At 43.7% G+C, this 14791-nt stretch overlaps 1 protein-coding gene across 8 annotated transcripts in view; it reads left to right on the plus strand.

The window, feature by feature from the left end:
• Positions 1 to 1244: 1244 nt before the first annotated feature.
• The window catches only part of B3GALNT2 (beta-1,3-N-acetylgalactosaminyltransferase 2), a 31136-nt gene continuing 17589 nt past the window's right edge, over positions 1245 to 14791 (plus strand). For 2 of the 8 annotated variants that reach the window (XM_052806737.1, XM_052806733.1), the window contains exons 1-5: positions 1245 to 1454; positions 6897 to 7001; positions 11505 to 11652; positions 12991 to 13091; positions 14198 to 14391. In XM_052806737.1, coding sequence (XP_052662697.1) covers positions 1352 to 1454; positions 6897 to 7001; positions 11505 to 11652; positions 12991 to 13091; positions 14198 to 14391 — 651 coding nt within the window. In that variant the 5' untranslated portion in view covers positions 1245 to 1351. The remainder of the gene's footprint in view (positions 1455 to 6896; positions 7002 to 11504; positions 11653 to 12990; positions 13092 to 14197; positions 14392 to 14791) is intronic. The other 6 variants (XM_052806735.1, XM_052806736.1, XM_052806734.1 and 3 more) reach the window with 5 other exon arrangements.

Here is a 14791-nt window from a genome sequence, read left to right on the forward strand (position 1 = left end):
TACGTATCAGGTTCTATTACTAAATTATGTGTTTCTGATTGATAGAATAGCACCAGCAAGCATTCATTTAAGCCTTATGGCTACTACACATAAACTTCTAGTTTATACATTAACTTCTCAGAAGCCTCTGCTTATTTTTCCACATCACTTTTACAGGTAGATTCACCCTGCAGGAGTCCAAGGAAACATTTCTCTTTGTTATTGGCGTTCAGAGGGAGCAGAGACAAGTAACTTCTCAAGGTGCCGATAATCTTACGCTCTCCTCCATCCAGTACCATTCAGACCTCTTTAGTCAGCGTGGGGCTCCGCAGGCGTTTACCTTCTTGGCGGGTCGGTCTGTAGCTACCCAGTTTCTCAAAGCGGTGGCTGTCGGTAAGATGCGAAGCCGCGCTTGGATTATTTACATCTCCTAGAGCACTCCTGCAGGAACAAGAACGCTACCGTCGATTCTCGGCCGTGATCCAGCCGCAGTTAAGGACACTCGGGTTGTCTAAAATCCCCCCTGGAATTTCAGTCCAGTAACACGTTCCTCACTGGCATGAAACCCTCCATGAACAGTTCGCAATGCCGCTGCGGTTCTTTGCCAAAGGGAAGCACTCTCTCCTCTTTATTGGATTAGCAAAGGATTGTTCTGGAAGGCTACTTTGTGCCTACACGACGACTTTTGAGAAGGGGCATTCAGCGGAGAACCGTAGCGTTGCACAAATACAGATGAACCGGGGAAGGGTGTCCCCCAGCCGCTGCCCCGGCGCAGCCCCCGCGCCTCAGCCCTCTGGGGCTGCACCGCAGCGGCAGCCGCGGGCACGGCCAGCCCGGCGGGAGGCGAGGCCGGCGGCGGCGGCGGCGGCGGCGGCGGCGGCGGCGGCGGCGGCGGCGGCGGGGGGGGGCCCGAGGGCGGCCACGGGCCAAGCCCCGTGGCTCCCCAGAGGGCAGCAACCCCTAAGGATAGCGCGCTGCTACCGCCCCCGACGCCTACGCTGCCCTGCCGTGTAGAACGTGAGGTAAAGCCGCGCTTCCTCGGCGTTTCCCCGCGGGGAAGGACGCCCGCCCGCCCGCCCGGCCGGCCGGCTCTCCCCACCGTGCGCGGCGAAGCCGGCCCCGCTCCCCTCAGCCTCCCGGGGCCGCCCCGCCCCGCGGCATTGTGGGGGCTGTAGGCGCTCGCCGCCGCCGCCCGCGCCGCCCGCTGCCCGCCGGGGCTGAGGCGGGACTGCAGCTCCCGGCGGCCGCGGGGCAGCGGAGCCCGGCCCGGCCGAGCGGCGGCGCGGGGAGGAGCCGCGGGCGGCCGTAGTCGGCTCGTCGCCGCTGGGAGAGGCCGGCGCGGAGGGGAAGGGGCTGGCTGTGGCGGCGGCCAATGCGAAACTGGCTGGTGCTGCTGTGCCCCTGTGCGGTCGGGGTCGCGCTGCACCTCTGGCTGCTGCTCAGCTGCCCCGGCGGCCCCGAGAGGCAGCCGGCAGGTAGGGAAGGGGCGGGCGGCGGGGGCTGCCCCGGGGCACGGGCACCCCGGGCGGGCGGGGCTCCCCCGCCCCCAGGGGCCTGGTGAGGAGAGGTCGGGGGCCGCGGGGCTGGGGGAAGTGGGGTGCCTGGGGCCGCGGGCGGCTGGGGCAGTTAACGGGGCCGGGAGGCGAGGAGCCGCGGGGAAAGGGGGGTATGTGGGGGGGGGGGGGGCTGTGGCCGTTAAACGGTCGGGCCGTCCCCCTGCTGCGTAACGCCGCGGCCGTGCCGGCGGCTCTGGCGTTTCTGTGGCTGCGGGCAGCGTGTCTGCCGGCGGGTCTGCCTGCCGGCTGCCGGGCTCGGGGGGCTCCCGGGCTCGCTCGGGACGACGACAGCCCGCCGGGGAAAAGCGCCCGGAGTGCCTGCGTGGGTTCATCGTGAGGTAACGACTCGTTAGGCCGAGCCGCGGAGAGCAGCGCCGGCTCCGCGGTTTACACCGGAGGTACCGACTGCCGTGGCGGTCCGTGGGTTGTCGAGGGTGCGTCGCAACTTTCTGTGGGGCGGCAGCCCCCTCTGCCCCACGGGTGCCCTCCCGCTCCCACTGAGGTGCGTGGGGAAGAAATGCCCACGCGTTTCACTTGGGTCGGGTCATTCCCAGTCCTAGGAATAGCTCTTCGCGCTGTGCCGTGTTTGCCTTGGCGGTCTTTAAAACCCCTTGTGGTGCAAAAAGCTATTCACAGGATCGGCACAAGTGAAATCAGACCCCTGAGGGCTTGCTTACACCTTGTGCTCCTCATAAGACAAGTTGTAGTCTTCAGGCCGCAAATCTGCAAGCCTGGTAGAAACAGGCATCTGTTGGGGCAGAAACTTTTGCCAACTACCCATAGGAGCTGTTTGAGAACATTAACAAATATTCTACAGGACATCTGAAAAAATTATGAGGGAAAAACGGTGGGTTTTTTAAATTGAGATCTGCTTAGAACTCTGTTTAGCGACCCAGTACCCTGTTCACTAACGAAGCCACACTTTGCGACCGGTGCCTGTTCCCTGTGCAGAGTGTACACAACTGTGAGGAAGTGAGAGTCTGCTGATTTCCAGTGGTAATTAATAATGCAGGTGTGAAAGGAGCAAGGTCAGTGCATTTGCATAGCCTAAAGGCCACAGAGTTGTATGGGTGTCTTTGTATTCTGGCCATTGCACACTTGAATTATAAAAGAACGGGAGTTCTAGTTGATAGTGTGAAGTGTGTTTGAATTGTCTGGCTGGTTTTGTTCCTCATTTTTCACGGTGCTGCTTTTGTAACTTAAGTGCATTAATTTGGAGTTAGAAGTGGCAATGTGGAATCTCACGATGACCTTTCCTGCAGAAATGTGTTTTCCGCTAACAAATATTTCTAAAGAAAATCCAGAAGTTTCTCAGTTGGGAAGGGAGGGAAGAAAAGCTTTGCTCTTCAGAGATTCGCTGTTTCAAGTTTGTGTTTGTTACTGTGAAACTGTGTCGCATTGGATAATGTTAGGATAACTAGGATTTTTAAAAAAGCTTTTTTTTTAATACTGAAAGAGTAAGTGTACATTTTGTTTGTGCTAGTGTTACTTAGTTGTAACCTATTGAGTAATGCATTCACACTGAGGAGAGAAAAACTGATGCCTGTTATAAAAAGAGAACTTCCATAGGAAAATGTTCAACACTGTACATGTACTATCTCTTTGTAGGCCTGATCCTTGCATGATAATTTAAGGAAGAGATTGCCTCTTAGCCTTCAAAGTACTGCGAAATGTACAAGCTGTAGGTATGGCTGCCTTGGCAGAGGAAAGAAGGATGAGCTAAGGGACCTCTTCTATCTCTGATGTCTTCTGTGTTATATTTTTTTATTATTCAGAGTGTTTTAGGAACATTAATGAATTTGTATACAAGAGTAAGAAATGTCCCTATATATTAAAAGGCTTCTTGAACCTGAAACTGTTTAAGAGGATCTGGTACTGCCTGATAAAGCCAGTCTTGTTTCATTTGATTATTGAGTAATATTTTTTTTTTTTTTCTTGTTTACTGCTCCAGCTGCTCTTTATTACCTACTACCTGGAATCACTGGTATGAATAAAAATTAAATCTGGTCATGGGACAGTATTTTACAATAGCTGTGACATAAAAATGCATTATTTGTGTATCCTTTGGTATTTCTGTGTAGTGTCTGTGTGCCTCAATAGTTGTGTAGTGCCTCAACAGCTGCAAAATTAGCTACTAGTAGAGGTCAAAGGCAGAGTGAACAGCAGTTCTATTTTTTGAGGAGTTTAATTCCCCTCTCAATAGTCATCACACACACTCACGCAAATGGAAATTTGTTAAAAAGTTGATAACCTGTTATGCTGATTATTTGCCTTGATGTCATTGACTCGCTAACACAAGACTGGAATAGACATCTCTGGCCATCAATTCTGCTTACTTTTTCTAATAAGCAACGCTTGAGCTCTGTCTTAAAATGGCAGCTGGGCAGCCTACATTTATTTAGTGAAGATTTGAGGTAGCTTTTTGTTTGTTTGCTTGGATTCCTAGCAGTCTTAGGAAGAGGCTGTTCCAGAAGTTTGTTGTCCTGATTATAAGTGTTTTCTCGTTTCTGGCCTAAACTTGCTTGCAAATGGTTTATGCCCTTTGGTTCTTAAGCCTTTCAGTTAAAAGGGTCTTTTTTCCTCCTTCAAGTACACCTCCATCATGTAACCATAGAGATCAAAGGTTTTAAACCTTTATTTTCTTAAGCTGAGCAATTTAGGTATTTCTAACTTCTACTGGCAAAATAGGCTTTCCATTTCCAGAAAGCAGTTAATTTTTGCTGTCTATAGGTCAGATGACTTTAAATGTAAACAGTGTTCCAGTCTTCACTCATTCCATCTACTTCTCTTCTTCTATTGGAAGCACCTCCTTTAATAAGACCTTCTTCTAAACTACCCCATGTGAAAGGCCTGTAGTCTGCCTGCATGCTTTGGCCCTTGGTTGTGTCTCTTCCTGTGCAGTATTCTGACTTTCTCTATGTTCATGATGACTTTCACCTTGGTATCACAGAAGATAGACTACACTTCTTGTAGACAGTACTCTTTAATTGGAAAAAAAAAAATAGGATCAGTTCTGAGACCAAAGACACTGGCCTTTGCTTCAGCGTCCTGACTTTGGTGGCTCCCTGCCTTCTTTTTGTTCATCAGTTAATGGGACTGTAATTCGCACTTCTGAGCAAGACTTGTGAAAGAATGTGCTTTTAGGTTTAATTGAAGTCCTTGTCTAACTGGTTACAAGCAAGTGCTATCGAAAGGAAGTTCGTGGGTAGGAAGCTTTAGTTAATTTTTGTAAAAATTTTAGATAAATGCTAATTATAAAATGACCTCAGAAACTTGAGAAAGAACAGACAGACCTGCTTTTAGCACTCCAGGTGGATTCATTGCTAATCGTGTGTTTTAATTGATGGCAGAAGTCTTATTGAGTAGGAAATTACTCACTGTAGGGCTTCGGTTACAGTGCCTGATCAGAAAGCCCCACACATTCAATGTAAAATGCTGCTACTTTGCTGATGCTAATGCCCTTTAATACGTTATTCCTGTTACATTTCTGGGGGTGTGTGGCAGCTAAGAATTGGCCCTTTTGGTTTTGTTAGAGTCAATCTTTTACTAGTGAACAATTATGCAACAGATTAAAACCCACCATTTTCTAGAAACTGCTTGTATGCCATCTGTTGTCCTGTGGTTCAGCATGTACTTCTTCAGGCACTGGCCTAATGGAATCATATACAGGGTCAGGCTGGCCTTTAGTGATCTGCCTTGCAGAATTAGGGCTGTCCCCCTCATGAACTAGCCTGTGTACATAACAGGTGAGAGAGAAGGAGGAAGAGCTTAACCTGCTTTTGGCTTTTCAGTGCTGAAATAACGTAATGCAGAAGCAACCTCTGAGGTTTTGAGTGATGCCATGCTCTGTAGGGAGAAAGTCTGCCAAAATGTGATACTTTCTTAAGAAAAGATGTTGTCTGAAATCTGTTAAGCCTGTCTGTCAGAGAGGCTTGGTCACAAAGTTATTTCATCTTTCATAGGCATGTACAGACTAATAGGCTGGTGGCCTTGGAAATCGAAACCCTCTATCAACAGGTCACGTTTTGCATTGGCAGTAGCTGTGCAGTTCTGCCAGTTGTTCCCCAGCCTTCATCTGTGAGATCTTACTATAACGTTGTTTTCCAGGGATGGGCCATCTCCAACAAAAACAATCCCCTCACCTTTGATGGGCATGAAATAATTGACAAAGAATCCACAACAAAGCTGACAGTATTTTCCAACTGAATTGGGATTTTTTTTTAGAGTTTGCAGTTATTCCGTGGATGTTGCCAACTACTAATGAGCAGCACTGGAGCTGCATTTTTGTGTTTTGGTGCTGGAGCAGGGGGCAAAGAGTACCAGTTCTGCCAGAGTTGCAGAGCAAGATTTGTGGCTGAAGGAAGCTCTTCACCAGTTGTCTGCCAAATTGCCCATTGAGTAGGCCAGAAGGGAGCAAGTAGCCTTCCCTGGGAGCAGGTTTTTGTTCCGTGGCATCAGGGATTGGTAACTAGTTTTCAAAGGATAAAGGTGCTGTGCTTCCTCCTGCCCTCCTTCACCCCGCCCCCCCCCCCCCCCCCCCAAAAAAAAAGAAAAAAAGGCAGGGGAGAACAGTTTCAGTGTTGCAAAAAGCATTTGCTTTATTCCTTTTGTGTCTATGCTTCTGATGCTTTGGCCATTGTTCCCAGATTTGTCTAGAAGTATGCGAGTGCTGTGTCAGTAATGGTGTTTAGAGCACCATCATCCCACCAGTATTACTACTGTCACTTTGCAACTCAGGACCCTGCTGTTCTATTTCTTTAAGGGAATGCTGTTGATGTTAAAAAAAAAAAAAAAAAAAAAGAGATAACTGCCTACAGAGGTTTTCCTCTTTGAATCTGTAAAGCTTGTTTAAAAGCTTGTCTAAAGGCTTGTCTGTCTCAAGGAGTACCGTGCTCCCGCAGAAACCAGGGGTGCACATCTTGGCGATTTTTAGCTCTGGTATAAAGTAGGTGCTGCAGGGGGGTCACGTAGCTCTGCTTGCAGAGAAACGTGTAATGCAGATGAGCTATAGCAGATTACTTTAAGTGAAGAAGATTAGAGAGGGGGAAAGCTCTTTGCTTTGTCCTTTTTCTGAGTGTGTCAGCATTCTCTGAATATAAACCTTTATATTCAGTTAATTCCTTCCTTCGTGTTTGTTTGGATCTTTCACAAAGCAGCACAGAAGAAAAAGGCATTAAAAAACAGGAATGTGGTTGCAGTCGCAAGAATAGGCAGAGATAACAACCTGGAATGTGTGTGGGGTTTTTTTGGAGGGGTGTTGTTCCTTTTTAGTCTTATCTTATCAAGTGGATTAGTTGAGAATATTCTAAATAACTTCTGCCTGGCCTACTTAGTTCCATTCACTGATTATTTTTTTTTAAGAAAAAGTAGCTGCATGGGTAGCAGAAGATAGAAAGCCCAGCTTTCTGTGGAGCTCACTCATGCTAGCAGTCTCCAGTGGAGTTTCTCTGGTGCCTGATAATGCAGGTAACCCTATGCTGCTGCGTTTCTCAGTGCAGGCACTAACAACTAGTCTTTTCTCTGTCCAGTCCAGTTCCATGAAACATGGGAACTTAATCACTTTGGGGACTGCACACTATGTCAAACTTGACTGAAAATGACTGCCAAATTTAGTAGTTGGTACGGGACTCATCAGCAGAGATATGTGCAGCAAGATCATATTTACCTTGTTTGTTGACAAAATCAAACTAAATGATCTCTCAATCTTTTCATCTCCTTATAATGACAGTAAATATAATTAACAGCTTAACTTGACATTTTACTTGAGAATCAGTCTCACAGGAAGAAGAGATGCATGTTAATCTCTGTAGTTTGGGATTTTGAATAAGTTCAAGAGCTGTTGACTGCTGCTGATGTGGTTAAAATCTGACTAGGCCAGCAGACTGCCTGTCAGCAGTGACCTCTTTCCATGGCCAACTTAGCAGGAGACACATCTCTGCATCTTTAGCCTTGTCTTCTAAGGGCACAGCTTTCTGTTCTCTATATGCACTTGTTTACCTTTTCCTGCAGCTCTTCCTAACTTTGATCTGTTGGTAGTTCTCAGTTAAGCTTGACAGGCAGGTGGAGGTCCCAAAGACCATCGTTTTCACCAAGTTTCATGAAAACTAGTGACCAAGAATCCTGTGAAAGCTTACCGCAGCTCATACTGAGGTGAAAAACTGTACTAATAGAAATACATGTATGGTCAGACATCAGACAATTGTGTGGTAGCCTGTCCTTACAAATATCACAGCCCAAGAAAGCTTCAGTAGGAGCTTGTTACTAACCATGTGAAACAAGACTCCGGCAGACCGGACTTCAGTAGTCTTAGAGCTGACAGAAGTACTCCTTACAGTTGCTGTATAGAACTAAATGGATCTCAGCAGCTGAGAGAGGGCTGCTTCCTTTCATGTTTTTTGTAGCTTTTGCTGTGGGTTAACAGCCTCAAGCAAAACAGCCAAGTGAAAGCAATTTTGTTGCTGGTGCTACAGGAGTGTAGGGTAGACATTGCACATTTGGCTACTTGTGTTCCATTGAGAAGTCTTGGGCTGTGTGATGCAACTGAGATGCAGCTTTAAGACAGTAAGAATTTAAAAGCAAAGCAATCAGTGATAGTGTGACCTTTGAATTGGAAAGGCTTCCTCTCCTTCTGCATCCCTTCGGTTAGCAGCACTTTTAGGGTTTATCATGGAATGTGATATGTAGCTTTTTTTCTCCCCCCTCACCCCCAACCCACAAAATATACAGATTTGGGTTTTTTGTTTGTTTTTGTAATTGGAAAATTTAAAGGCTTAATTATCTTGCACAACCAGTTCGAGGTAAGAGTGATGTAGTATGTATTTTTTTAGCCTTTTACCAACACTTAAAATTTTGGCCTAAGAATGCACAAAAGTAGAACATAAGATAAATAAGTTTGGTCCCCAGTGGCAAGTTTTTGATTGCTTGTATAAATTGTTACTATTGACTTGGAGGTCAGCAATGTTTTCTCTTAAATTATGCTGCATCAGAGCATATATATGCACATATCTGAATTATCCTTATAAACGAATAACAGCTTTAGTCTTTTCTTCCCCTGTGCCTCTCACTTTATGTCCCATTTTTTTAATAGTGCTCGTTCAGAGAGAGACATATGAATCTCTTTTCCTGAAAGTTTAGCAACTGTTACTCCTACTTTTCCATAGGAAGTAGAATCCTTTGCTAACAAGCAGAGAGCTTATTCATTAGGTTTTTGTGAAATTAAGTTTTCTTTTTTTTCCATTTTCAGTGGTTTTAAAAGTAAAATGGTATAACCCTTGGGACAGAGAAGACAATCTTCTGAATATAGACCACTGTAATGCTTCCTTACTAAGCCTGAAGATGGCCTAAAACAAGAAAGAGCTGTCTGTTCTAAAAGCAGTAGGATATTAATTCTGAAGCATCTGTTACATTAACTTTGTTCCCACATGAATGGTTCATAAAGAAAAGCTTCACTCATTTTAAAATATAAGCTAATTAAAAGTATATATATTTGATTTGAGTAGCTTATTTTTTTTAATTGATTTAAGCCAATTTACGCTATTCTGAGTCAAGTCACCCCATAGACTTCTGCTCTTAGTTTTATTTTTCTTTGATTTTGATTTAATGAAATGGTTCTGCTTCTAATTAAAAGTGATATCTTAAAAACCAAATCTGTGTAAACAATACCTCATGTGCAGTCTACAAACACATTAGTCCTCCTATGAGATTTATGTTGGAAGGCTTGTGGTTAAGGCTGCAGAAGCTTTTTAAAGAGTAATCAAAGGATGGAAGAAGAACAGGGAAAGAAAAGGGATATGTGAGAAGGAATTATGAGACTACAGAGGAATTTGCTATAATGTTGTAGTCTTACAAATGTGTGGCTGCCTTATGTACCTCTGCTGTTGTCGAGACCTGACGGATCTTGGCTATGTAATGACCTCCAAAGACATACAGAGCCTCTGGATAGTTGGTATTTACCAGCATAAAGGAAAACTAAAATTGTATTTGGATTGAGCAATGTGTTTGACTTTTCAAGTTTCTTCAGATGTTATATAGGGTAGTAGGTTTGTTGCTCTGTCAGCAAACAAATCACATTCCTGAACCTTTTTTCCAATTCAGTGTGTGGTTGTTATAAGAGATGTAACAGTTGACTTCAGCGAAAAACCAAGGAGTGGAACTAGTGGCTTGCTGCTTGGGTTTTTAAGTCATTGTGAGCATAAGTTGATGTAAACTTCTCTTAATAGGTTAATGTTCAGCTTAAGTTATTGATAAGCTTGTAGCTGTTGTCAGTACAGATTCATTTAAATAACTGTGGGACTTAACCTTTTTTTTCCAGAAAATCAGTGTTTGCATGTTTAGAACTAAAATATTTAGTGGGAAATAGACTGGGAAAGGTTTGCCTGTGGAAACATCACTCTACTTTCCCTGCTCTTCTACTGTTCTGAGAATCAGTTGCAGAGCACTGTTTTATTTGGCTTTGGGACTAGGGAGTTGGGTGCAAGCCATTATCAATAGCCCCTAAAGCCAAAAAAAAAAAAAAAAAAAATCTGAAATATCTTGATGTTGATTCAGCAGAGAGCAGAGCAAGGCCAAGGCCCCTCCACTGCATGCTGCACACTGAAGTGGAATGTAGGGCTAGATGGGTGTCTGGTGTGATTTGGCGTGGCAGTTCTTGTGGCGGGTGCTGTGAGGCCCTAGGTTAGTGGGCAGTTGTAACAAGACCTATCTATCTTCTCAGTTTCAAAGTGGAAAAAGGGGATGCTGGTACAGAAGGTAGAATCTGGATTATAATTCAACTCTTTTCTAGTGGGAGTATACAATACAGACTTGGCGATATTTTTGTCTTTTTAAAATTAGATTTTAAAAAAATCTTATCTATGCTGTATGCAGTAGTTTAGAGGACCCTCGCATTTACATTTGTTTTCTTTATCTGCAGCCTAATGGAAAAAAAAATGTGATGAGTAGAAAGCAATCCTTTACTAAAGCTAAATATAAATCTCTCAACTCTAGAATGTCTGATAAATTAAATTAAGCAAATTCACTTTAGCTACTTGCCTGACTGTTTGCAGGCTCTAAGTCAGAGCTTCTCAGGTCTATACCTGGTCATAATCTTACTTGAAATCAAGTCCGGCTTTCATGATCTCTAAATTAAAACAGCACAAGCTAAATCATGGATTACAAGTATTGGCAGTGACATCCAGCTATGAATAAAGCCAGAGCATTCCCCTGTGTAGGGATGTAATACCCTGTGTGAAGGCAGAGTGGTGTTACACTTCAAAAGGTTGGAAATGATAGGCCTTGACATACTAGATTGAAATGATGAGGCAGAAAGGTAGTCCAGCAGTTTTAAAAAGGGGGGAAATGGGCATATTTCTGAATCTGACAGGCCTTGTTGAAATATTTTTTTTTTTCCTAGGTAGAATACTGGTGAATTCTAATAGTGAAGGCCTGGTACCAGTGATGACAAGCCCCAGGCTTTAGGATAAATCATGCTGGAGGAGGTATCAATGAGCAAGCAGAAGGCCTAGACTGTTTCAAGAGTTTTGCGGAGGGAACAGTAGGACCTTGCGTCTTTCCCACAAGGTTTCTGATGGCTGATAGGAAAGAGAAGCCCAGCAAGAGCATGTTCTCAGGGGGCAGTTTGATCATAAGACAGGCAGGCAAATATTTAAAGAATGGAAGATGCTGTCAGTCAAAACTAAGGCTTATGTTCTTGCCTGCCTCGTGAGTCACAGTTTCTTAGTTTTGTCTACGTGCAGTGACTTGCTTAGATCATTGCAGTAAAGTTTTCCTAGATTGCTAGTGAAGGTTTTGGCATGTTGAAAATGTGTCCCCCGATTCTGAACCAAGAATGCAATAGTAATTCTGCTTCTTGATTTTAGTGTTTCAGGTTCCCAGTACTCTTGCTTTTGAGATGCATTTTAATTGTTGCTTGCAACTCAGGCTTATGGTAATATGTGCATATAATAAATCTTTGTCGCTTTATATTTCTAGGTCCACTGGCATTCTTTCCTCAGTGGAAGCTGAAACATTATGATATTATTGTAGGTGTTTTGTCAGCTCGACACAATCATGAACTGCGCAGTGTTATAAGGAACACTTGGTTCAAGCACCTGAAACAACATCCTGCACTGAGCCAACGGTAATCTCTAGTGTTTTGTAATTTGGGGCTTTGGGGGGGAGTGGGGGGAAGACTATAATGCTTAAATATCTTGATCTAATCCTTTCTTTTGGGAAGTATTTCCTTTTTTTGCTGTATTTGTGAGCATCTTGTACTCTGCTAATTTTTTTCAATCTGTTTAGTAATCTATAAGAATACTTCTTTTTCTGGGCTGTAACTATTTTTTATACAAGGAATAAAACGTAATTGTTTGACTGTTCGCTGCTGTTTGTTTTTGCAGTTAGTTGCCAATGTTCATTAGTGATGTATAAGACTTTCCCTTTTTTGTGTTGCAATGTACGCTTTGTATGGTACGCAACTTGAAATGCTTAGTAATCCAGGATACTTGAAAGCAGGCAGGATCACATTTGGTGAGAGAACCAGAAAAAACCCTCACAACAGCCTCAGCTGTAAAGTTCAGGTTTATTTCCCACTGAACCAGGTGCATGAGACTGCTGCAGTGTGAGTGACCAGCAGAACCCTTCCTCATTGCTTGCATAGACCTGACAGTCTACAGACAGCTCTGTTCTTGCTGAGAAACTTCTGCTGCAGTTCATTCATGGAAGCACTGTCATCTTGATAGGCCTCACATCTTGGTACCTGCCTTGCACTGAGCCATTTACCGTTCACAAATTTGGTGTCAGCATGCAGTTTGGAGTGAAGCATAGCTACTTCAGTCATCTAAAAATGTGACCTTTCATAGCCTATATGGAGTTCCAGGAGGATATTTAGCTGCTAGGTGAAAGACTAGGCTAAAGTGGACCCTCTTGCTCTTCGTACTGCTTCTTGTCTCCCGATTGTGGCACAACCGTGATTGGGGCTGGAAAGAGCAACCTGTTGTTTTGCTACAAAGCAAAACTGAGACATTTCATTGTAACGAGTAGTCTGGGGTCCTTGTTCCTCCTTTGATGCTATGTGTCTCTTTTCTTATTATTTTTTTGATTGCCTTTTGAATGCAGAATATTTAAACAATCTTGAATTAAGTAACAAAGCCAGGCGGGGAAAGGCAGGTCTTCAGGATCCTTCAGTGTTGCCTTAGGTCTTTTTCTGTTTAGTGTGCTGGCTGTCTTGAATCACATTCCTAGTTGCCAATCTTCCTGCGTCCTCATTATGAAATGTAAAACACTAATGGAGGTTTGGAATTGAGCCCCTATGAGGGGATTCATGTGGTTGCTCTACATACAGACTCTAATTACTGATTTTTTCAGGGGTTCAAAATCTCAATCCTGTGAAAGACAGGCTGTTGTGATGAAATAAGTTTGTTGGAAGATGGAGGGAGGAGGGGAGAGAACTGGTGTTAATAAAACCAAATTATTTTAGTGTCCTTGTGAAGTTTATAATAGGTGCGCATGGTTGTGCTGTGCCAGTGGAGGACAGAGAAGACCCATACTCCTGCAAACTTCTGAACATCAGTAACCCAGGTATAGAAGTTAACTTTTAAAAATACTGTGAGCTGAACTAGAACTAGTTGTCTTTTCTGAGAGTAGTTTGAGGTGCTTAACTGAGTCAGCCAGTCCTGAAAATAAGTGCTGCCTAGAACTTGCTGTCTTAACAGTTGCATGATCTTCCTGTAAGTACCATGTGCAGGCATGAAAGGGAGAGATCTTTGGGGATGTAAGGGGAGGCCATTGACTTCTAATGGATTTGCATTTTCCTTGCATCAGGGGACAGTCTCTCCCATATAATGTACATTTTTACTCAATCCCTGTGTAAAATGAAGTTGGAGAGAGCTGGAATGATCCGGTCTAGTGTCATATGTGAAGAAAGTAGCAAGGTGTCAGAGTCTTGAGTGTCAGATAGACTTCTCTGGTGACAAAGTGAATTCTAAGCAAGCCTGGCTGATAGGTTTTTCAGATTCTGCTGTAGAGGGAGAGCAATTAAGGAATGTACCATGGGGAAAAAATGAAATGCTGCCATACAAAAATTCCTAACTAAAATTGTAAGTTCTTCCTGTCACCTTTTTTCTATTTAATTTTTGCTCTTTAATTGCAAGTTAACTAAGGACTGCTTGACACTTAAGCCATGATTCACCATAAAATGAAGCTTCTGTTACTTTCTCTTTGAATGGCAACATCCACTGCTTAACCAGTCTCCCAAGAATAAATGGTACCTCAGGGCTTAGGGAGGCAATAATGCCAAAAAGCAGGCATCCAAATTAAGTGGAGGTGTATGCCATTTTGATACATGAATAATTATTTTAATATGCTAATATACAGATATTCATGCAGTCAATTAGCATTTTTGTCTTCACTCTGTGGATTTATTGTGTTTCTAGTCTTTTTCCTGTGGCTATGTAGGCATTGATTTGCAATTGCTGGTAGCCTGCAGATTGCTGCATCACTCTGAATTCCTCCTTGCTGCAGTCTGCAGTATTTTCTTCTCCTCCAGCGTTTGATTATCCTTGTGCACTTGCGAGCCATGCTAATTCATCAGAATGTTTTGCGTGTATCTAGTGTGCTCTGTGTGCACCCAGTTCAAGAACTATGAAGTCTTCTCACATTACCTCTGTCCTTTCTTTTTCATACAGTTTTGAATCAGGAAATTGAAGCATTCAGTCTCCCTGAGGACGTACCTTCTGTGCTATCTGAAGACAGAATTGTCAGTGTGAACTTTCGTGTACTTTACCCCATTGTCATTACCAGTCTCGGAGTATTTTATGAGGCTGATGGGGTGGGATTCCAGAGGAACATCACTGTGAAACTGTACCAGGCAGAACATGAGGTAGAGTATTGTAGTTATCTTTTGAAAGTGGACTAAAGCACGTTGTCTCTTTATTGTGGATTAAGTTCTTACAGAAAGCAACATGCTGTGTTGATGATTTAGAAGTACTTAGCTGACAGGCATATGAACTATATTTTTCTTCTGTTGCATTGTAAATTCTTATTTCACAGAAATATATACACATGCACACATATCCCGGATGAGGAAAACATGAACTTCAAAAAATGCTATGAGTTAATTTAAACGTCCTTTTGAAAGAGCGCTTATATCTAATTCCAAGACACAATTTTGATTGCATTTGAGGTTCTAAAGTATTGATGGGTATTAATGAATAAAAAATAAACTGTTGAATATATTTAAAACATGTGCAGAAAGACACATTTGATGCCTTCAAGCAGAG

Source organism: Harpia harpyja, chromosome 13 (genome assembly GCF_026419915.1).
Source record: "Harpia harpyja isolate bHarHar1 chromosome 13, bHarHar1 primary haplotype, whole genome shotgun sequence".
NCBI lineage: Eukaryota > Metazoa > Chordata > Aves > Accipitriformes > Accipitridae > Harpia > Harpia harpyja.